General features: G+C 43.4%; 1 protein-coding gene across 1 annotated transcript in view; it reads left to right on the top strand.

Annotated features, from left to right (window-relative positions):
- Window positions 1–1,155: 1,155 nt before the first annotated feature.
- GALNT9 (polypeptide N-acetylgalactosaminyltransferase 9) overlaps window positions 1,156–24,890 on the top strand; it is a 156,628-nt gene continuing 132,893 nt past the window's right edge. The window contains exon 1 of the mRNA XM_072880211.1: window positions 1,156–1,396. Within this exon, the coding sequence (XP_072736312.1) occupies window positions 1,156–1,396 (241 nt within the window). The remainder of the gene's footprint in view (window positions 1,397–24,890) is intronic.

The following is a 24,890-nucleotide window of genomic DNA, read 5'->3' as shown; positions in this document are numbered from 1 at the left end:
CAGCTCCTGAAACCGAGAAGGAAGGATGAAAGGAAAGAAAATTCCCACAGCCAGGATTATGTTATGGTATGCAGCCCTCTAAGCGGGATGGTATACAAAGGAGGACCACCGTGAACGTGAATGGAGAAGCTGCCAGCTGAAAGGGCTCATCTGTCTAACGTCCATAGGTATCAAGCTTAGAGATCTTGGTAATTCTTCAGCAGTCACTGGATGTGTGTTTGAGAGTACGGGCCTAGGCTGCTTTTCTCCACTTGTGTATGCTTGGCAAGAACTGCTCTTGCCCGTTGACATGGTTCCAGCCGTGTCACTCCCAGGTAGGATCACTAGCCAATGTTGTACTTTGGCTGCTGGGAAACCCACGGAGCCGAGCGCCTTAGCAGCTCTCCCTCTCACTGGTTTTGGCTTACTTCCCGCGGTGAGGCGGGTGGGCATCATCTCGCCTGGGGGGGCTGCACCCATAGGCAGGGACCACCTTCGTCCTGTCCGTGCTCAGGAGCTGCCTCTAGCCATGCTTGGGCAGGACGCGGGCCCTCTCGGTGGGCAATGAAGAGAAAATGGCCACTGGTGTCTTCCGTGGGAGAGAAGCACGCAACTCCCCTGGCTCGTTCACCCGTGCGTCGCGCTGAAATCCAGCGGCGAGCGCCGGGGCTGCACCGCGGGGCCCGGGAGCGGGCGGCGGCCCCCGGCAGGGCCGGGATGCGGGGCGGGGAGCCGCGGGCGAGGCGGGGCGGCGCGGCGCGGCACGGCGGCTCCGCCGTGTGCATGTAGATGAGATCCCCCGGAGCACGTCACTCCGCACCGGCGCTCTGCGTTTGGGGCGGCGGAGAGCGAGGGCGGGCAAGCGGGAGCCGCCGGAGGAGGAGAGGCGGCGGCGGCGGCGGCTCCTCCGCAGCCAGCAGCCGCTCGGCTCCGCGCCCCGCGCTCCCTGCGCGGCCCCCCCGCTCCATGCCGCCCAGCCCGCCGCGGCGCGGCCCCCGCGGGGCGAAGGCGGGCGCCGGGCGGGGAGCGGCGCGGCGGTGCTGAAGGACAGCTCCGCTCCGCTCCGCGCCCCTCCGCGCCGCTCCGCGCCCCGGGCGCGCCCCGTCGCCGGGTGGCCGTCAGGGCCGCCGGCCGCCGCGCCTTGATGTGCCCCCCGCCACTGCGCCGGCGGCTCCCATGGCGGTGGCACGGAAAATCAAAACTTTGTTGACGGTGAACATCTTGGTCTTCGTGGGCATCATCCTCTTCTCCGTCTACTGCAGGATCCAGGACCGCTCCCAGGAGCTGGTGCAGATCGTCCGGAGCGCGGACCGCCGGGCCAGGAGCCGCGGCGCCAAGGTGGGCAGCCTGGCTGACAAGGAGTCCATCCTGCAGCGCCTGGACCACCTGGAGGAAGTGGTCTACAACCAGCTCAATGGTACGGAGGGCTGGGAGGGGGTGCGGCGCCGGTCCCGTGGTGCCCTGTGTCCTGGGAGGGTGCTGCAGAGTGGGGGAGAGCACCCGAAGTGCCCGCCCGCTGGGGAGGGAAGCCCGGGCACCATACGCACTGACCCCACTGCTGGAGTGCTGAAAAGAAAGGGAAAGAGGTGGCTGCAGGGTTTTGCTGGAGGGATTTGTCGAGCCACCCCCCGCCAACTCTCGGTCCAAAGTCGGGACTTCCTCAAGAGATACAGAGTTAAGGAGGCTGCAGAGTTCACGGGTTTAAGGGTTGCTGGAAGTCCCTATGAACTGTACCAGGTTTTATAGTTTGCCTGGATATATTAACTCTGCACGGGTAGGTGTTTGTATAGCAAATACACTCTTAGGTTATCGCTCGAAGTCATATACTCGGTCTCAGAACTAGTTTAAAAACATTCTACTGAGTTCTTGCGCTGTGTACTTTTAATAGTCTGTTTAAACATAGCACCCGTACGCTCCCTTAATGACTTTGCCATTTAACTTTGGTATTATCTTTGGTGAGGAGAGGAAGCATCCATCACTTCTTTTTATGACATTCCATTCTAATTCACAAGCCTTGAAGAATCTCGGTAGGTAAGCAAAGAACCCTTCCATGGTAGTTAGAACAAGCTAAGCCGTGAAAGTTGTTATAAGACAACTAATGTTTCATATAGAAAGTAATTCTTCAACACAAGTGCATTTGTATTTGCATAGATTCATAAAGTTCTAAACGTGGAACATCTAAGAAATAAGTATGTGATTAAATACATCAATGCTTTGGACAAGAAGAGGCTGAAGGAGTGAACTTTTACACGAAATTATAATATAAATGTAACATTTAGCGTCTAGCACCAAATAAAACTTCCAGTGTAAATGTGTTTAAGTACACCAAATGTGCTTCTAGGCTGCTTGTGAAAATCTTACTCGTAACATTGATTTAACAAAGGCTACTGTAGTTTCAAAATGCAGACAAATAGGAGGGTTAGGATAAAGTATATTTCCTATTACTACTTTCTGAATGACTGTATAAATCTAAGTAGGTTAGACTGTTATGGTAATATGCAGTCTATGCCAGCAAGTGTTATAGAACAGGCATCCCCTTACGCACTCATCTGCATGAAACGGGGAAGAGAGAAGGGGAATGTGGAGTGTGGGTGTTAGTCGCAAAAATACACATTCATGAATTAGAGGGAAAGTGTCAACAGCTGTGTTTCCTAACCACATTTTGGAGCAGTTTTGAAGAATGTAAGATTTAAGAGGGAAATCCTCCTCCCAGATTCAACAAAGCCATAGAGTTCCCAACCTAAATTAGATTAGTCTCCGGGCTATGTCCATCGTAGCTCAACTGAATGGGTTTTTTGGCCCAAATTGATTTGTTCTTGGTGGTGGTCATAGGTGAGACTTCGGGTAGGATTTTACCTGCTCTGGGTTCATCTCAGCGTAGCATCCCCTGGAGAATCAGCAGGAGTCCTTAATGTATTGGGCAGGCACCTTTGCACGGAATGACTGTGGCTTCACAGTAAACAGGAAGTTCTCTGTAAAGTATGCCTCTGTTTGGGGGACTTTTTTCTTCTTCTTTAATTTGGGTTGTTGGATATGGAAATTCGCAGTGAAATTACTTGAATTGAAATGTTATGTTGCTTCTTCAGGTCATGATAAACACTGTAGGCAGTTTCTTCTTCGTGAAAGTTCTTATACAGGAAAATACAGAAAGTTTTTCAAGCTGAGCAGTTCAAATTTCCTGTTCATTTCCCTTTGCTTTCTCTCTGACATGGTTGGTTTTTTTATTACACAGTGGTACGTTAACACAGATTAATTATTTCACCATCATTATGAAAAGATACCTTGTCACCTTCTGCTTTTTTTTTTTTCCATTCTGTGGCAGCAAAACCGAAACGTCCTAAAAAATAAGGAGGTGCTCCACTGCCGTCATCAGAGTTGCATCACTGTGAGTGAAATCAGGATCAAGCATCTATGTTTGGGTTTAGCTCACTGGTATTCCGTTTTTAATATGACTCATTACTTATGCTATTACTGGGCATAGTGCTGCTCTGGCAGCATTGAGATTCAAGGGAGCCTGTCTGTGAAAATGCTGTACCGTGTCTCGTGGAAAGACTGGTATTACACAAGCACTCTGTCTGCTCTGGAGCTGTGCAGTTTCATCCTAGCGTCGAGCAAGCTTTCTCAGACATTCTCCTCTATACTGCTTTATCACAAGGCTAGAGAGCTATCCCAGGCCTTCTTGGATGTTACTTTTTAATGAGGTGGGTCAAAGTCCCTTTTATAGGGAGAGACGGACATGGGTAGACAGATTTTATTCATAAGGAATATGAATTCCTTGCATATCCAGAACTCCTGCAAGCACCAGGAGTTTGAGTCCAGCTCAGTGTTATTGTTACAGTAGGTCTGTCCAGATCAGTATTTCAATTTTAGACTCTTGGTTCTTTCTGTTTTGAGATCAGCAAATTTAGAGCCACCTATTAAGCATCTTACATTTTTGGTAATAAAATCTCGGTGTTCTTCTATTTCATTTTTCTTTTCTATTCGGATTAGTCCTAAACTGGTAAGACCTTACCTGGATTTTCTAGGGACTCTGTTGAAGATCCAGTGTAACAGAAAGACACTTCTGTGAGAGACCAGCCCTGCAGCTGTAGCCATACAGAATTTTGTTTCTGTCACACTTATTTGTTTGCATGCAATCAGAGAAATGTTATTTGAAAGGGTACCTTCTACAAGGAAAAATAAACACTAGTGGTAATGTTGCAAGTGTATCAAGAGGCAACCTAACACTGATCACTAGAGAACTCATTATCTTTTCAGTCTGAATAAAAACTGTGCGTACAATGCCTGCGGAGGTGTGTGTACAATGCAGAGGACCACGCATGAAAGTCAGGGGAAAGCTGGTCCTTGCAGTTATCTTTGACAGAACAAGACTTTTTAGAATAGAATGAATGAGAATTGCCATGATTCCCTGCAGAGTCTGCAGACATACACCCAAACAATAGTTTTCAGTTGGCTCGTGATTTGGTTTTCTATCAACTTAGAAAAATAGTATTTTTGAAAGCTTTCTTTACGCTCAGTTGCTGCTGGTTTTGGTGGAAGTAAATGGATGGAGCGTGCAAAGGGAAAGGAAAGCAATGAAACGTGTCTGTGGAATTCCCTTGGTGAAACTTTATATTACCTCTTAATATTTGACTTTGGGTATGATATTTATTTTGGAAAACTGAGTTATTCAAGATCTAGTTCATCAATCTATATATTTTTTCATTTTTACTATGGTATTTCTATTAATGACTATGATTTATTGTCAGTCAACGCAGAACTAATGCTAGATAGACTTAGTAGCAATTCAGGAAATGGCTTAATGGTAACACCTTGGTATTTTCTTCCTTTGCCTCTATTATTTGTAAAGGGGAAAAAAGAAAACAGATTTAATTGACTGATTTTTACCCCTAATCAGTTTTGCATCTGAGTCTGTTGCTAATGATTTACCATAGACGATAAAGAATTTTTGATGCCCCGACTACAGCATAACCTTTCATGCCAAAAGCAATTGAAGGGTCAGACTACAATTTCACTGTAATTGCCTTTTTCCCTTTTCACTGTCTCTTTCCAGTAATACACAACAATCAATACAGCATGTAATTAGATTTCATTCAATCTGCAAAGATTAAGAGAGTTTTCATCTTCTCATTATGTATGCTCATATCATGCCTTCCTACCCATGTCTTCTACATTAGACCTCTTTGACCTGTTCTATTGCAGACGTGGAGGGATAAGTTTGGAGTATTCCCTTGAATTTGGCAGATTATCATTCTTTACACATCATAATTTGATTTTGCTCTCTTTGGGAAGATTAAGTATAATAGCAATTTCCAGTATGATAAATGGGTTTTATATTGCGTATGCATTTCATGGAGGAGGCTGGGGAAAAAAAGTGGACAATTCACGTAATTGCCGCACACAGGCTCAGAATGATGGAAATAGCAGGTCCTAGGTGCAGAGGACTGATTCACGCAGACTGTGACTCCCGAGTTTTAGAGTGTACTGGAAGCAAAGTGATTGCATTTAAAATTCAGCCTGGCAATCTGCATACTTAAAAGGTACAGTAGTATTTTTAAAAGGACAGTTGATTCTTCATAGGCTTGAGGCTGGTTGAAAATGGTTCCAAATTTCCGTATCGAAAGTGAGGGTTGGGAACAGGCTGCAAATGAATCATGTGAATGTCCACATCAGATTTGTCAAAAAGAAGCTTTTACAGCTGGTAACTTTCACTTGAAGAGTAATTCCTTTGCAGAGAAGAGAGGTAAATCCACGTGTGCATGGGGAAAGATTAAGTGTGACTGCCAGCCTTAACGTTAACGAAACTGCACCTCCTCCTACCCACGTACAGATTCTGGTGTTATAACTCTTTCTATTGAATTTGGTTATGGTCTGATGCTAACGTGCATCTGACAAAATTAGCACATAATTATCTCCAGAAGTATCAACTTATTTGTGGGGACTGCTCTCAGCCATGTGCTTTCCTTGTACTGGTGAGAGGCCTTCATGTGGTCTCATTTTGAGGATATTTTTAAGAAATGCAAGGTTGGGCCTAGTGGAGGCAGGAGTGAAAAATACCAACTACATTTCCTTTTTATTTTATTAAGTTAGGCTGCAGTTTATCTGTTTACAACACAGTATATAACAAGTATTTTCAATTGTTCTGGATCAGTTACTCAAGCTTAGGTAAGTAAACATGGTTACAGGCCTGACCTTCAGTATTGCAAAGTGATGGGCAAGTCCAAAAGACTGATTTCCACTTCACATTGGCTTTAGCTATGTTAGTCTTGATTTATGTCACTGAGGAAACTCATAATCAGTGATTTTAGGAAGGCCCAGATTTTATTCCCCACAATAAGGGAAGAAGACATCATGAGTCGATATTTGGATAACCCCCATAAAAATATAACGTAATATTTGAAATAGTATTACTTTTATTTAGGCACTTCAGGAAGAAAAAGTCTAAAGGTTGGGTAGAAAAAAGAGGGTAAATCTCTTTTGTAAAATGGGAAAAACGGCATTCAACTCTTCAAAATATTGGAAATACAAAAAATATCTCTCAATTCCAGCAGCACATCAGTGATTTAAAAGTCTCTCCCTGTACTCTGTGTTTCATATACTGGTATTTTTTTATGTAATGTTTCTGCTTTTTGTGTTTGTAGCTGGGAAGAAAGCTTATTTTGACTGAAAAATCACGCGGTAATTTTATCATTGACTTATTTGTGCAGAACTTGAATCATTTGTACCATATAGGATTAAAAGCAATGTTTAAAGAGGTGGAAAGAAAATCTTTGACTGATGTTGTTTTTGTTGCCTTTTAGGAGGTATTCCAGTTCAGTCTCTTTCCACTTCTTTGTAGATGTGGCTAGAGTTGGAAAAGCAAATATGGGTCTGTCATCTTTCTAGTGAAGAGCTGCAGTGTGGTTGTTGCACATCTGTAACCACCATACAGGTTTAGAGGATTAGAAAACCTGGCTTTGACTTAATACACTTGATAGGGGGAGGCTGGGGTTGTTTTTTGAGTTTAGGGGTTTTTTTGTTAATTTGGTTTTTTTAAGTAAAGGCAGGTAGTAGTTAAACCAAGAGCATCATTTAAGAATGCAGTTCCAGCCACTGAGTGCATGGCTGCTCTCCAAGGAAATAATAAGATTTATGAAAGGAAGGAAAAGAAATGAGTCATTTTTAACAAATCTTCCTTTTATTAATGCCCCTCTCTAACCTTACTAATGCGTACTCAGTCTCTCTTTCTCAGTATACTTAGCATACTTTTTTATTATTCTTATTATTTGTGGGGTTTCACTTGGTAGTCATTTTCATCACTTATTTTAAACTAACAAACTGAAAGGGGAAAAAAAAAAAGAAAAGAAAAAGAGCCTATGATGTTCTGGATAACAGGAAGGAAGAAAGCCAATGACAGCAGAGCAGCTTCCAACCTTGTTTTTGTCCTACTGATCAAAACTGTCCTCTGAAATAAGAGAACTTTATCTTCTGAGAATGAAAACCAGATAGAGATTCCCCCCACTGACCCAAAGTCATCTTCTCCTGAGAGCACAGAGCTAAAGCAGCCAAGTGCTAATTGGATGTGTATATGGCTTGTGTCTGCTTTTCCTAAACCCCATAGCTATGGTGCCATGGAAATGGCTGTGAATATCTGAAAGCCTCGTGGGTGGAGGCAAAACCCGTTTCAAGGACAGCATGTCAGATGCAAACAGATCAAAAAATGTCTTTCTGCCCTATAGTTTTTATCCTTTCAGGTGTTCTTTTGAATATCCAGGTTTCCCAGACAGTTTTGGAGACAAGCTACAGCGCAACTGACACTTGCTGGTTACTCAGCAAGTCCTGTAGGACATAAAAAGAGCATAAAAAGTACCTGTAGCAAGGCTATCTCCTGAGCCAAGATTTGCTTGACTTATGGAACAGAAGGGAGAAATCAGGGAACAGCATGATGCAACTTGGTCTCAGGTCCTCTCATTTAGCCGGGGTTACTTTGAATTTAAAGGCATGGTTAGTACTGCTGGGGATGAAGGTGACAATCTTGGTTCTGTAATTTATTTCTCAGTCTAATCTGCTAGGCTTTCGAGTTCTCACTTGCAAACTCTCCAGTACACTGAAAAGTATGGGATTTCACCTAGTGAAGATAGCTTCAAAGCTTGGTAGGCTTCATCTTTTCAGTGTTGGTTTACCTCTAATTTCTGTTCTGTCGTCTTTCATTGCTCGCAGTATCAGCACTGGTAGCGTACAAGAGTGTGGCATGGATAACCTGTATGACTTCTCTGGCCTTGGTTTTTTGAACTGTGAAGCAGTAGGAAAGGACCTTCATTTCCATGAACAAGAGGTCCTCTAAAAGCGAGAATTGAGGATGGGATTACTGTTTGTGGCAAAATGGTCTTTTCTTCAAATTGAGCTTCACCAGCTGGCTTGCTGAAGTGATGTCACACCTCTGATCCGGTGTAGATCTAAATGGAGTGAGCTGTGTGTGTATATGCAAGTCTGGAGATGTCCAAGGAAGTGGTATTTTGGAGCTGAGTTCTGCTTTCTTATCCCTCTGTTTGACATTCTCCTCCCACAGTGAGGGGGGTGGGCTTGTGCTTCTGTGGTTCTTTGCACTAGATTTTTATTCCACCTGGTTTAGCTAAATGGGACTCATTGCTAGGCATGGAAAGAGAGTGCAGCAGCGCTTTCTGTGGGAAATCCAGTGGAACATCCAGAGGAGCTCTCAGACCAGTTTTCTACCCTTCTTACTGCATTTCTCAGGCCATTTCATTTCTGAATAATTGTGTATGCTTGTTTGTTTATGCCTCTTATGTCATCTTTCTGAAATGTGTGTTGAGAGGGCTCACTTCAATGACTATAGACAAGTTTGTTGTCTTGTAGTAAGAGGAAGAAATGAGTGTCCTCAGGATAAAGTCAAGTCACTTGCTGTTTGCCATCAGGCTAAGCTACTCTGCGTGCGTTCTGCCCAGTCTTGCAAAGCTGTCTTGTGAAGCAGATGTGGCTACCTGCCTGTCCCTTTTATTTTTTCTTGGATGACTTGTTCTGAGGGATCTGCTCTCAAGCAAGGATGACCCTGGGACCATGAATTGTTTTGTATCCTCAGTGAGGGGAGTCCTTAGTGAAACAATGCAGTAGAAAAGGGCCAGTTCTGGGAATCTCTGACAAATGGCAAAAGGCCTAATTTTTTATTTTTATTTTTTTTTTCCCAAGTATGTCCTTGATTACTGGCTTTGGAGGAGAGTCCAAGGGCAGCTGCAGAGTAGATAGCTGAGGAGACAATAGACTGATTCTGCTTTGTCATCATGAGCAGTGTGGACGCCTGGTTTTCTCAGGGGCTGAAGAGTTGTCTAAGTAAATGAGCAAAACATTTTTAGAAAAGGTGAGAATATAGATTTCTGAATATTTTAAGCCTTGCACCACCTCCTATGGAGCCATTCTCTAGAAGCCCTGCCACCACAGACTGATTTATACTTTTAATACTTGAGCTGTAATTTGCATGTCATCCTGGGAGAATGGGCAATGATTAAGAAAACAAAACCAAGGAAAAGGTTTTTGAAACAGCTTCTGTAAGCGCTGCTGCTTAAAAATGGTTCTGTCAGGCAGAGGTGTTTGGTGTCAGAATACTGACACAGGAGTGGGTTACCCATTTCACAGCATCACTTGGAAATCACATCTAAATAACCCAAACTCAGTGGATGAAATATGCCTAAAATATAAAGGAACATGTTGGGCTTTTGCGTTCTTTAGTGCATTTGCTTTCAAGCTTAATCTCCTGGGTTAAATCTTAGAATAAATGCCTAAGAGGCTGCTGTAATGCCAGTATCTGCCTTGGGTTGAATAACCCCTGTGAAATAGCATAGCACTGGCAAAAGCCAGGCTATCCCCCAACAGATCCCTGACGCCTCCTTCCTCTCTGCAAGGCCAAGACATGTCTGTGGAAAGAAGCTGCTGATGTTAAGGCCTTCGTTATCTGTGTGCCACTGGACTCTGCTCCAGGAGGGCAATTCCTTGGCTGTACAAACGACCGCTTTCCTCTCTTCAGGCTATTAGCTGCGGCAGGAGGGAGAGGAGAAAATCTGAGCCTGTGTAGGCAGAAGGCAGCTGTGGAACTCAATTATCTACGTTCTACTTACATTTCAGAGCTACTTATACAGGCAATCCAGTTGCCTTTACTGGAGTACTCATGAGAATAAGCGCTCGCTAGTGTAAGGGTCTCGCACACTTTACGAGGCATGACTCAAACCAGGTTTGCTAAAGCTGCATTTGAATCACTGCTTGGTACAAGCAGCATAAAAGGTCTACCAACTAGGCTTTAGTGTCTGATAAACTGATCAGGGAAGAAAATGGATCCTGCCAGGTCTCTCTCTTCTGTGAAGTTCTTTAAATATTCGGGTACTGTGAAACACAAGCACTGCCTACAGAGGTTCACGCAGGGTTGTGTTAGACTACGCAGAGATACCTGTGAGGGGTATCCTCTGTCATAGACTTCATAGGCTCGGGAAGCACAGAGCTGGTCTCTGTGGGATTACCAGTGTGTTACTAGTTTTTGTTCCTGGGGAGAACTGTTAAAAACCATGTCTGTGATACAGTCCGCAGTCGTGTTTAGTCAGGAATCTAAGTGAGGTGCAAATCCAACACTGCTTTCTAAGCAAACCGTAGATCCTGCCGACCCCTGTTCTGCTGTCAGCAGTGCATTGTGTGGACAGGGACAGATATTGCTGGTTGGGTGGGGTAACTTGCTCAAACAGGTTTTTATGCCTGCAGCAATGATCCAAATTCTCCTCAGCTCACCCATGCACTTAGTTCTGTTGAAGTCAGTTGCCTAAATTCATCCGTGTTATTGATTCAAAAGCATCAGCACAGCCAGTAGTTATTAGCATAGTAACTCCAGTAGTAAATTTGGCCAAATGAAGGCCAAACTTCTGCCACGGGATGAACATTATATTGGCTAGTTATGATGATGTATATGTAGTATAAAGGATGAATTCATGCTATGTCCCTGTACTACTTCAGTATGGTTGAGAACAGGATCCTTCCTCCTTGCAGGTTTTTGAGCGATTCCCCTTTCTAGTATAGATCTGGTGAGCTTTGTGTTTCTACCTCTGACCCCTACTATTGGAGTCTTTGATTGATTCTGCATTTGTGCTGTTTGGCTCCAGTTTGCATTTTGCAAAAAGAAGAACACAGACCAGGAGGTCAGATTAGCAGCCTTATCGTGGCTGTCTTGCTCCTGGTATCTGAGCGAGCTTTGTTCCAAGATTGATTTATCTGTTTCCACAACACTGCACAGTGCTATCTACTTACCTCTTCCCACACCCTGTCCGTTACGTATGCTGCTGGACACAACCCCCCATGCCTCAGCTACTGCCTGTGCTCCCATGGACGAAGTTCCCCCATCCCTCAGCCAGTGCCTGCATGGTAGAAGCCCTTCACTTTTGACCTGTGAGATCTGCTTCTGCCTATGATCATTTTTGTCTCCGTTTGACAGCGCTGGGCAAATCGGTGCCTAACTCACGGAGTCTAACTGCGATCCAAAACTAGGCTTTTCCTCAAGATTTGATTGAATAAGTATTTTTAGCGTGCGTATGCAATTAAATGTGTATGGGTTATCTGCATCCTAGCTGAATGCTTTGACCACTAGTATGTTGTTTAAAAAACAAAAACCAAAGGAGGATCATATCACTTTCCCTTTCCTTTAGGTGAAGAGTAAGATCTCTGCTGTATTCTTTAGAGCTTATGCGGGCAAATGTTTTCATGCTTCAAAGCAAGGATGGGACTTTTCATTCCCACCTTTTCAGCATCCTCTGTTGACTAGCCCCATCCCAAGCCTCAGCCAAAGGTTTGATCTCTCCCTGGAGGGAGAGCAGGTCCTTACTGCAAGCGCTAAGCTTGGACCCCAGATGCTAGCACCGAGGAGTTACCCTCAGTGCGTTAGAGCACTTTGGAATGCATCAAAAACTGGAACTTGTGCAAGGTCACACACAGTCTCCAATTCCTGTTTCCCACAGCCCAGAGTAGCATCCTAGCCAAGGTACTGCCCTACCGTTCCCAAACCAAAAGGGGCTTTGTCGCACAGGAGCTCATTTTTCTTGGAAGGTATCCACCATGACAGGTGGAAAGCCCTGTCCTGCAATACTGGCGAAGTTTGCTTCTCATTTTGTCTCTGTGGCATTTTTGGTGGGCTGTTAGGGTTAATTGGTTGTTTTTCATTTGGGTTCTTTATGCTGGTTTTGTATTTTATTTGGCAATGGGGCCTTACTGCCCTTTTAGAAATTGAATTTATTTTTTTCTACAGCTCTCATATGCCTCTAGGATGTGAAGCTTTTGTAAATAAAAATGTATTTTTCGTTACATTAACTCATTTTCAAGCAAGCCTTGTGTTGTAGAAAAGATTAGTAGTATTCTTTCCTGTGCATACTGAACTGAAGGCAGTGATAAGACTAAAAATATCCCCAATTGAAATAGCATTGTATAACCCAAAGGTTAGTCTTCCTCGGGATTAAAATTCGCAGTTGCTTTATAAGTTCCTTGTAAGGCAGATTCCTAGTCATCCAGCCATGTGTAAAATGAGGCTACTGATAGCTGCACAATTTTGCACCTATCTACAAGATGCAATCCCATTGGTGACGACCAGAAGCACAAAGTGCTGGTGTCAGCTGGCCAACGAGGCTTACGTATTCCTGTGTCGGTTGTGTTACAGGCGCTGTACTGGAGGTGCTGAGCAGGGACTAGGTACTGTTCACACCTCTAACAGGAAAAACAGATTTTGCTGCACAGAGCTGTTAATCCTAAAACATGATGATAGATTGCAGGTGGCTCCATGTAACAGATGGGAGTGGAGTATGAGGTAAGAGTGAGCCGATCATGTTCAAGTTATTAAACAACCTAATACTAAGCTGCCTAACTGCTGAAATAGTTGATGCTTACAACTTGCACAAGCAATGAGTGGGTTTGGCTTGGAAAAACGAGTGGTTGGGTGGTTTAGATGTTAGCCTGTCTTAACCCTGGGTTTGGAAACCACATTTTGTTGGTAGTTCTGTTACATCATTTCTGTGTCACATGGAGAATCCCCAGAATCCAGATCTGCGATTTAGACTTCTGACTTCGAGCACCATCGCACGGACATGGGCAGCCAAATGCTCCACTGGAGCCTGCCGGTGTATTTCTTCCTGGTGACCAGTCTTTTCTCCCACTTTTTAATGCTGTTTTGCATCTGCTAGAGGTTGCAGCTCTCCCGACACTTGAAGAATGTCTTTTGTTTATTCACTGCTAGTATTGTAGGGAGCAGTGAAAATATTTGCAGGTATTAATTAGAAATTTCCCATCTTTCTTCAATTTAATATTTGCCAAACTCACTCAATATATCCTTCCTGGGATGCTCCTTTAGGCATATACCTGAACACGTCAGCACCTGCACTGAACACTTTGCTCTCAGCTACTCCAGCTTTGAATACACAAAACCAATAATCTTTGATTTTAGACTTGTGCCAGCCTGATCCTCCTCCTGAAATAGATCCATCTGGCTCAATGCATTTTCATTCAACAGAAAATTAATTCTGGAACGGAAGTGGCTTTTATAATGCTAGCATCCAGTGGGGTTATATGTAAAACCTTCTGTTTTCTGCAAGAGTCAGCTTGGTATGGTTCCCATATTCACAGCCATGTTCCTGTTTCAGGCCTACAAAACCGTAAGCCAAGCTGCAGAGAGCCCTCTTAGATGAGGTCAGGGAATTAAGAATTTCTTCTGTGATTCATTCTGAACCCGATCTGCCTAATAACTGGATTCTTTGTCTCCCTCTTTCTGTCACACATTAAAAGTTCAGAAAGTGCGATTTTTAAGTCTTCGTTGCACAGTGAGAAGAGTGAACAGAAGACATGTGGAAATGGAGGAGAAATACTCATGAGAGAACACAGACATGGCCTGACTTTGAGGCTGGGGTGGTGCAGCCCAGCATGCCAGTGGACACCAGCTGAGTGATGCAGCCCTCAGAGAAGGCGTTGATCATTGCAGAGGGCATTTTTGCATATGTTGCAGGACTTGTTGTTTAGGCATCTCTCAGCCTTTAATCATACTGACAAGGAGCTGAGGCACAAATACTGCTGTCTTAGAGACACAGTGGAGGTTGTGGAAGAGTGAGACCAGTGAAATACTTTGTAAAATTTTTCTTATGAAAGTTTCTTATAGTCAGTGAAGTAAGCATGGGATTAGTGAACTGGAATCAGGGTCCGTGCATGAGTCACGCTAGGACTGCTCTAGCCCTAAGGAGAGGTGGAGCTCCCCGTTGCAGCACAGTGTACAACAGGTTATTCTGGTAAAGCCCATAACACAGTTTGACAATTCATGTTAACGTAGATTGTTGATGACTATTCTGGACCAGAATTTCAAGTGATAAAAGCTGTGTCTTACATAGCCTACTTATGGCACTGTAGTAGCACGATCAGAATCGGGCCCAAAGGACAGGACAGCTAATGCAGGATCAGCACCAATTAGACATGACTCTGCGATGCTCTGTGTGATGGTAGGCTGAGATATCCTCTGTACACTGTACTATCAGGAAACAAAACTGGATACTTCTGGATATAAATTTGTTTTAGAAAAAGAAGTCAGCGTATGATCTTTTGGTTTTGTCCCTGACCTGGAAGGAGATGCCTCTAATCTGTTTGATGGGTGATATTGCATGCCTATGGCTTCTCCATGCTAGATACGAGTGTCTCAGCATATAGTTGTGAAACTAGAGGTTGATTATTTTCAAAAGTATTTTGACAGATACTGAACTGACAAATTCCCTGTTAAAAAAAAAAGATTTTTGTTTGATACTCTGCTGGTGAGGCTGTGAGGCTGTGTGGATTTGGGATCATACCATCCTTTATATTCCTTGCAAAGGCAGGGAGAGAAAAGCTGTCCTACTATAAACAATCAGAAGGATTAATTTCTTAATAAATGCCAGGGAAAACAGGCGGAGTTGCATGGAGCGGTGTGTCCTGCCGTCATGGTGCCTCATCTCTAAATCTGTGTCTCTCCCTTCCTAAGGGAAGAGGTACTAATTTAGTGAGTCAGGCATTTCCATATGAATTTTCTTTAACATGGTATCTTTACAGGGAAAGTGGTTTTAAATGGGGTCACAGACATACCTCATTATTTCATTAGGAATCCCCTAATCTGTGACCAAAAACCATGCTGTTTTATCACTTAACCTGGTTCTCATCATTGCCACTAACGCCTGATGAGAAGCGTGTGTAAGCTCACAGGAACCGGGGGCTAAAGGAGCAGCTTCAGTTCTAGCTTTTGAGAATATATTTAGAGCTGCTGAAATACAAGACCTGGGCTTAGGAGACCTGGGCTTCATTTCCAGGTGTGCTTTTCCGTCGCTCTTTAGCTGTGGTGTCAGCTCATCTCTCTGCTCATTTCCTTTTCCTCCCCTTATCTGTGTCCTCTATTTAAACTGAGGAGGTCTGAGTCCAGACTAGTCTGTGCAGCGTCTTACCTCATGATATTGTTAATCAATGATATAACAAACAGCTAGACATCCAGTAATTACCACAATTAACCCAAAAATGAGTGTTTAGTTCCTTGAGCAGCAAAAGCAAGAAAGCTGACTTTGTTGTGGGTTGGTATCCTGGAGGTGAATTCTTGAGTGGTCCCTAATAGCTGCAATAGGTCTCTCGTATTTGATCTTTCACTGAACCTCTTCTCTCAGCAGGAACATTTTAATGCCATTTTCTTCCCAGATGTCGACTTCTGTGACACTTGCAGAAATGTCATTTTTGGGGACCTCTGACTGTCTGCCAGGCTTTGGCTGAAATGAGACACGGTCCTCTAAATCTAACGAGCAGAGGTGAGGGGAGGGTATGAGAGAGGGAAGCAGACTGATAGACAAATGCATCATAGCATGATCCCGCAAACTGTTTTTTCTTAGCAAACCAGGCTAAGAATCGTATTGGTGACAAATGGGATTTTTACGCGTTTAAACACAAACATGAAAATCAAGTTCTTAGCTTTTAAAGGAACCAGACTCAGATCTTCACACTGAATTCTTCTGCTTGCTCTGTTAATTGGCAATATGTTAATGCAAGCATTTTTTCTCTGCTTTCCTGCTTACTTCAGTTAATAACAATAGCAGCATGAAATTTCTCTGACACTACAGCAGTACTGCAGGAGAGCCTCCTTTATTTTCAGCTTCCTAAAACGGCAGACGTGGGTCCCACTAGTTTGTCTCATTGCCTTTCAGTAGTGACTGAATAATTAAATTATGCGAGGAGCAGAGAAATGATCCTGTGCTGCTCTTTGCTAGGCAGCGTGAAGCGTGCCCTGCTGCTCATCTCATCAGATACCCTTCACGGCCCAGGGGGCTCAGCTCAGCATTGGCTTTGACTGGGACCATTTGGTGCTGGAAAGCTCTTTCTGCTTATGGGAAGCGTGGGTCTGACCTGAAGTTTAAGTGCGACAGGATGGCACGTCTGCTTTGTGTCCTTGAGGAGTGATGAGCCCAAGCTGTAAGCTCAAACCTCAGTTTTCTGAAATTCAAATTCTGATTCATACCTGTCTCTTCACGGAAGGATCATCTTCTCCTGTGTAAAGGCACCTTCTATCACTGTCTTCATTTTTCTCTTTACTGTGTAATTTAACATCTCATAATGTAGTCATAAGTACAAACCTGAGACACATCAGGGTACAGGAACATTCATTCTTTTATGGAGTTTCTGCATAAAGTAAAGGAAAGATTGACAAAAAATTGAGTCTCTGAAAACTTGAATTTCTTTTTACATTGCCTTGGTAGAAACCAGATAAGCGCTATTGCAGTCAGTGGCATTAGGAAAGTAAATTGGAGAAGCCTGATCCACAATTTAAAAAACCAAATGGCCGTTGTCTTTATATATGATCTGAATTCTACATGCGTGTGATAGCTTTAAACATGCTCTGTAGGTGGATCGAAGTAGCATGTTGTTACCAAATGCACCCCCCCTTTGTCAAACAAAGCCCACTTTGTCTTGCAGTGAGTTTGTCAGGGCCTAAACTAGCCGTAGGTCACAGTCAATTCGTAAAAATACCAACACGCAATGAAGCCAATCTTGTTAATAATGAATCAGGTATTATAGCAGTGCTGTTTTTTAAAGTGCCTGTAACAGTGGATCATAGCTTTCGCGCTCCTGGAAGTCTGAGTCAATTTATCTTTATATCAACAATAAACCAGAAAGGCCAGAAATCAAAGTAAGCAATGTTTTTATTACCGCTTTTAAATAGAACATTGTACCAATATTTTTTCCCTAACATTACATCTTTATTTTCTCAAATTTACTAACAATTGCTATTTATCCTCATTTCTCCTTTCGTCTGCAAAACTATCTCATCCTTTGATTTACTTCCTACAGAGAATATAGTACCTAATTCTTTTTATTTTTCCCTGATAAATCCCTGATTAATTGTATGTTATAAGCTATCCATGCAACATTGTGTCTTTCATTTCTAAATAGGCTTTCTTTTATGAATTTCAAAAGGGAACACTTTTCTCTCTGGAGCCAAACCCAAATCTAGGCTCAACATTTCCTTAAACAATAGCAAGGCACTTCAAAACCAAGTCTAATTCTCAGCACTGTAGACAACTTCTCCTCCCAGTCCTCCTCTGTGAGCAGGAGAGAATCAGACCTTTCGTTGTGGCGCATCCTCTAATAGATCTGCTATAAATGTGGTTGCCAATTTATCTCACCAATTAGGACTCTGCGTAGTAACTTTCTTCAACCACTCTAGCTTCAAAAGTGCCAAAAATTGTCGATTTGTAAGCATTTTGGTTCAGATGCTGGATTCTGGGCTGTATTTTTGCTGTTTCAAATGTGTCCTGTATTTGGTTTTGAACTGACTTGTCCTGCTGGTAGAAAATTAAATCACATGCGTATTAAGAGGCTGATGGAAGGAGGCACTGCAGCCTGGCATTGACAAGCAAGGCACAGCTTTGCTGTAGTGTATGTTGACATGAGATATGAAAATAAAGTGAAGGGAGGAAAGAGGAGGAAAAGCGGAGATGCAAGTTCTATCTCAAACCAAATTTCCAAGCCAAACTCCCTGAGAGGTGTTAAAGATGTGCCTGAGAAAGCAGCACACAAACACAGTTCAAGAAAAATACACATATCTACAGATGTAAAATAGGCAGTCTGTCAGGAAAATGAGTATGTTTTGAAGCCAGCCATCAATATTGCTGTGTAATGATGCAAAAGAAAAGTCTGTCACCTTTAAAGAGCCTGTAAGGCAATATCACACTGAAAGGGAAACGGAGGAATCAAGGCGCTCTCTGGCTCCTGTCAAAACCGATATCCAAATTAACTGATTTTCAAGTGTGGGCCCTTGAAGAGATCTGATGGAAGTATTTGAAATCTCATGTCCTCAGTGGCGGCTGATCTCTTCTACCATCTGTTCCCAAGGAGAACTACCTGGTGTTAAGATTGAGAGGCAGCAGATAGAGAACCAGCACTGCTCTGACAAAACTGGGGACCTTTTCAGATCATTTGATTCTCTCATGGCCAGCGAAGACCCTGGACAGCGACCCTTGGAGCGTGGAAGGGAGAAGAGTGGACATAGCCAGCAGGTCTGTAGGCGTTACGTGGTCTCTTTATTGGAGTTGCAGTGCCAGACGTGGAGGTGGTGACTAATTTCACAGCTGTGGAACATCGAGATCCTACTTGCAAGCGTGATGTGATTTTGAGTTCCAGCAGCTACTACGGCTGGGTTTAATGCTGTCATCCTCTGCTGTGTAAAATGGGTTGAACAACCGGGAGCTTTTCAGTCATACAAATGGCAAGTGTTGTACGCGACTTTGTTACTGGGAAAGCTGCCTGTGTGATTATGTTAGTTTAATTTAATAGCAGACTGTTTAGGTAAATGAGCAGGGAGGCATATGAATGTCTGCAAATAATGTGGACCGTGATTGCAAAACGATGCTGCAGGAGATGGGCTTGTCTGGCCCTTGTCGAGAGCTCACCAAACACCCTTGAGCAGGGAGAGAAGAGTCTTGCTTAGTCTTGGGCACAAGCCCTCTGAGACAGAGCAGAGTCCCAAGGGTGCCTGACTGAAACCTGGGCTGAAAGGAAGTGATTTGGCAGGCTGGACAATGTCAGATGTGGTGCAACCTCTGGTTACTTTAGCCTTTAATATCAGCACAATAGAGTCTAGAGTGGTACAAGCCTGCATAGGACCTGAAGTTAGATCGATACGCTTTTTTTAGATTCCTCATATTTAAAGATAATTTCTTCCTTATGGAACCTAACCCTGTGGGATTTACTGCTGTAGTTGAGCTGGTCTGAGAATAGGCCAGTCAGGGATTTCTCATCCAGAATTGCGTCAGAAATCAAAGGGGTATTTTTAATGGTTAGAGACATGCAGTCAGCTCTCTAGGTGCAAGAAAATGTCATTGTATCCAACAGCATCTTTTCAGCTGTGGGGTCCGTCCTGTCAGACCTTGGGTCCAATCTCCCTTCCTGCAATGGTCTGCTGCTTCCCTTCCCTACCTGTGATTCACACAAGCAAACTCCCTGCTTTTCAAAAGATCTTTTCCTCGTTTATGAAATGAAAGCCCTTTAACTTGGCTTGGAGCAGCTCGTTCCTGCATCTGATTAAACAGCCCCAAAGTTTTAGCTCTTGCACCTTGGAGCTTTTCAAGAAGAACTCCCTTTCCCTTTCTCTAGAATGGCTCTGTTATAATTTTAATGATCACTTTTCCCCAGGAGTTCTCATCTCTGTTTCCCTGGAAAAATTAAAGAACGTCTAATATATTGATACAGATGATCCATTCCATGTGAGCCAGTGACATTCTGACCGTGACAAGACCAGAGAATTCATTGCTGCCGGAGGCCGCTGAATCCAGTATTAGTGGCTGGGCTTTTAAAGGACAGTGGGTAGTTTTAAGCCCTATTTCTACCTGTCTGAGTTAAGATAATGAGGGTAATCTAATATTATGCTTCAGGGCTTTAGTTACCTGCCTGTAGGGTTCAGAAGGGAACTCTGCTTCCAGGGACTGTGCAGGGTTTAATTGGCCAAGTGCTTTATGATTTGTGTTTCGTTCCCTCTGAAGCCTCAGGTATTGGCTACTGCCAGAGGCCAGATACCAAACTGATGACACTCACATTTTGTCTCCTTTTAATATCAGCGGGCTGCCGGGCAGTTACACCAACATTTCAGCTCCCCCTCTCCCAACTCCAGATTTATGCCATCACCAAGAGGAGGAGTTCTCTGGCTTTCCTCCAAAGCCCTGAAGAGAAAAATCCATTTTATATGTTTCACCAGCACAAGCCACAAGTCAGCTGGGATTTTAAAACTTCTAGAAGAATCTTGGCATTTGTTATTTATTTAAAGAAAACAAACGGATCTTTCTCTGTGAATGATCTTTTTGATCATTAAAATTAAAAACAAATCAGAATCGCACACATATAATTCAGAATTGTGCATATGGGGTAGGCTCTTTTTTTTGTTACTCAAAATTTAGGTTTAAAAATATATCACATAGTTCTCCCTTGTTTAAGGATCCCTGCTCTTTAGGAAATTGATTTTGCTTCTATCAAGGCTCTGGCAAAACTCTGGTATCTCTCTTATTATCTACAGGCTTGGGATCAGTGTTCTACCTCACAAATGGGGTTTTATCTTCATCTCCAGTGGTCTGTGTAGCTCCTATTTCTTGGTCCTTCCAGTCATCAATCTGTTTATCTCCTCCTGAATTATCTGTTGTAATTAGAATACATTTTCTCATCTCAAGGGGAAACCAGCTCCAAATGAGTGTTCTATAAAAGCAATTACTTTTGATATTAGATATCTGTACATAAAACCACAGTATTTCTTCCAATTAAAAAGCACTAATGAATTTTGTGTCTAGAGAGGGAGTAGCCTACGCAATGCTACTGTTTCTGCTAAGCCAATGAACAAAAAATTAGGCCTGTGAGAGGGCTGATGAAGCCAGCAGCAGCATGTGTGAAACACCTTTGAATACTGGGGCAGGGAGAGAAAACGGCTCTGCAAGGACATATGTTCCTTTTTTCCCCCAACAGGCCTGTTGTATGTATTGATGGACTTGGTCGTTCCCCACATTGTGCCAAGACGATTAACACAGTTTTTCCTGCTATGTTTGTCTCCTACACCTGGCCCTCCGTTAGGCATTTTTCTTTGCATTTCCTCAGATATTCCTCTCTTCTTCCTCAAAGTCTTAGGTCATGCACTAGGAATCTTGCATTTGGCATGAAACAGCTTTACCAAAGATCTCCATGTGGGCTCCTTCCCTCTGTAGGCATAGGAGGAGTTGTGCTGAGCCTTCTCAGTGGGAAATCTGTCTTACATGTATCAGAACTGTCATCTTTCATCATCTCAAAATAACCTGAGTGAGTAGGGAGCTTTTATTACAAGCTTTTTTACAGAAGGAATCATTTGAGAAACATCTCGATCATGTTATTTTGTTGAAGACTATAAACCCTGTACCTAGGTTACTCTCCCATAGGAATCATCTCCTTTTCAGCCCCAAGCAGCCATCTGTGTATGGGGAGCACATTTTGATAGAATCTGTTCAATGGGGTAGAAAAGAAGATCCTCCAGTGGGCAATGAAACAACGCGTTTTCTTGCTGTCGTGACAAGGATGAAATCCACAGGCTGCTGTTGCACTGCAACCTCTGCCTCTCTTACTGATCCATGGTGTCTTGTTGTCTTCTTCCCTGATTATCTTTTTGCATCTGTTTCTTGTCTTCAACATTGATAGCGAGCTCTTTGGGGTAGAAACTGTCTTTCTGGGCTCATGTAGCATCTGCTACAATGGTGTCCTGAATCTAGACTACGTGTCATGAAAACACTAAGAAAAAAAGCTGTTCTGGCCAAATCCTGTCCTGATAGGGCTTCCTATAAAGGGTTTAAGGATTAATGCATCAATATGATAGGGGCAGAGTGTGTAGGATGGAACAAGGGTCAGCTTCCAGCCCAGATGCTGATAACAGCCCTGGGCATTTTTATGCCGTTTTCCTTCTAATGTCCTTTGAGCACTTGACAGATATTCATAGGCTGTGCCTCCGAGTGCTCTCTGCAACCAGGAAATGTCCCCATTTTAAAAAAGAAGATGAAACATAGGGCAAAGCACATAAGGGGTTGGATATTAGTCCTCTTGCCAGATAATTTGTCCTAATCTACATCATTTCCAAGGCTCCTGATTCTGCACTCTCTCTGCCTGACTGGCTTCTGTGGGCAGGAGAGGAACAGCCCTCCTACAAGCAGAGCTGCCAAATCACTTCATCGCTTCACCGCTGTTCAGCAGTCTTCTCACAGAGAAATATCTTAGAGGATTGTCAGTCACCTGTGGATGAAGGTTGAGAAACACGATCTCAGGCTCCCACTTGAACAGAGAGAAGGGTCTGGAGATGAGGTCAAGGTAAAAAAATGCTGCACCACCTAGTTGCTAGAGCCAAAACGTTGCACATTAAGTGCCTCAGCTTTACAAGTTACTCTACTTTTTTCCTTTTCAAACCATCATCCATAGGATACTGTTTGTTTCCTCCCTGGTATATCTTCAGGGATACTGGATATGAGGGGACATAAATCTTTCAAGCAAGGATGCAGCAAACTTGATTACAACTATAAAAATAGGACTGTATTTTGGATTTCAGATAAATGGAAGTGCTGGAGTCATTTAAATTGCATGGGGTTTTGTTTGTTGCTCTCCTCTTTGCAGAGAGTTGGAGCCTGTGTCCCTGTAGAGTGCGATTTGGTGAATGTTTCTGTACGTAAAACTAAATCTCATCCACATACAGCATTCCTTCTAGCTCAGAAAGTAAGCACCTTTGATATGGACAAAATTCAGATCAGTTCCCCGGGCAGCAAATCTTAGATATTATGTAGGCTTACTGCAGGGCGGTGGCAGGAGAAACTGAGTAGGGATATGCAGAAATTAAGGGCCGGGCTCTGTTTAACATTTAGATTGAATCATGAACCAGACACTACTGACTCCTCATGCTGCATACTACTGTTTGCAGAGTTGACTGAAATAATGTCAAATAGTGAAATAGTTTCAAATAAGTTTTTTTTCTGGATATTGTCGATCCTTGTGCTTGCAGCTGCAAAATGCTTTTACTTTTCCACCTTTAACTTTGGTGCACTGAGCTGCTAATGCATTCAGCAAATTTATGCCTGTGGGACAAAACAATTTTTTTATATTCTCCAAGGCAATAATCACAGAGAGCCACTCTTTACCTATGGTCATTTCTTCATTAACCACATTTTGTGCAGTATTCGTGGGAGGCAATGGAAGAGGCAGATACCTGGTTTTGGCACATTTTTGCATGGGGTCCTTTGGCAAAAATGAAGCATACAGCATGGGAGAGAGAGGAAAAAGAAAGCACGGGCTGTGAAACTTACTCAGCATTTTGGCAGAGTCAGGGTGGTATCATGGGGTGGACAAGAGAGAAATACCATTCTACATGTGATGCCGTATGATACCACCCCACACCGTTCGCTCCTGCTGACGTCACTGGACAGAAGATGCTTCAGCTTTTGCCAGGGTAGGCCTGTGTTAGAAACTGAGGGAGGCTGGTTTTTAATTCCAAATTAATCACAACAGGACAAGAATTCAGGCAGTCATTGCTTTTGATTTGTGGCTCCACCACCATATCTTGTGCAAACCTGGGGAGTTCCTTAACCTTTCAGCAGATCATTTCTGCCCAAAGGTGGGTAGGATGACTCCTTCCAACCTCAAGGGGCATTGGGAGTCCAACCTCACTGGTGTTTGGGGGGCACTGCGATATATCAGTGATGGTTGCAAAAGAGCTCCAAGTACTGTAACCTTTTGTACAGTGGGGGCTGCTTTGTATTCAGTAGCCCAATGAAAGGACTTGTGAACAAGCTGGTGCAAAAACATTATCCTGGAGCACCTCAACAGCTAAAGTATCCAAGGTAGAAGGGATTTGTTTATTTCTGAAAAAGAGATCTTTTTCTGATAATGAATCTCAAGCCCCAAATCGGCTTCTTTTGGTATGTAGTGAATAACTTGGGTGCATTCTATCCAGAGATTTCAAAACGTTTTGTAAAAGTAGTTACTGCTGCCATTTTGTAGCTTCTGTATACATTCCCTTCTTTGTCAAACCATCTGCCCGGTGGGACTCATCAGCTCAATTTGGAATCGAGACAAAGCTCATGGCTCCTCTTCTCTCGGCTGTAGCACCTGTGCCCCATAGGGACTTGCTTAGCCTCCCCAGGAGGTCTCCTCTAGCACCCGGTCTGGGCAACGTACTGAACTGAGCAGCCGATCAGAGCGTCCCGGGGCTGTGCTAGGTGTGTATGAGAGGGAAGGCACTGTTCACGTGATTGAAGCGCTCTCTGATGTAAACATGTTATTTTAGAAAACTTGTTCCTCTTAGTTATTTTTAGAGATCACTAAAATGGAGCTATAAACAGCAAGACAACTGGTGAGCTGAGACCTTTTGCTTAGTGTTGAACAGCTCGCTCATATTGCTCTTTCTTCCTCCTCCTCCAACCAGCTGCTTCTCTTGTGCATCTGCTTCGCTCTAACACGCACTGTTAACTCCTGAAGGAGGAAGACCAGTTTTTTCCTCCATGCCGACAGATATGCCAGTCAGTGAGGCTGTAACCTTCACCTGAAGTTTCTAGTTGCAACAGAGCAAGACTACAAAATTAGCGTAATACAGTAACTCAAGATGGAAGCACTAGGGCTGATTCATTAGATGCAACTAATTCAATACCTGCTTCCAAAAGGGTGGTTTAGTATAGGAATAGCTTAAAAAAAATGTTGTAAGCTGAGTCTCGTTTTAGCTATGTTACTGAACCTATTCTAGAGTCTATGAACCTTTTTCTTTTCTTTTAAAAGATATAACTGGAAATGCTAAAAGTCAGCTTTGTCAATCTATGTAGAGTTGCTATTGCCCCTGAATCCTTTTTTTTTTTTTTCCCCTTGGTTAAACTAGGATCTAA

Source organism: Ciconia boyciana, chromosome 15, assembly GCF_034638445.1.
Source record: "Ciconia boyciana chromosome 15, ASM3463844v1, whole genome shotgun sequence".
NCBI lineage: Eukaryota > Metazoa > Chordata > Aves > Ciconiiformes > Ciconiidae > Ciconia > Ciconia boyciana.
The sequence above is the reverse complement of the archived record's forward strand: the minus strand, read 5'-3'. Positions and strand labels throughout refer to the sequence as shown.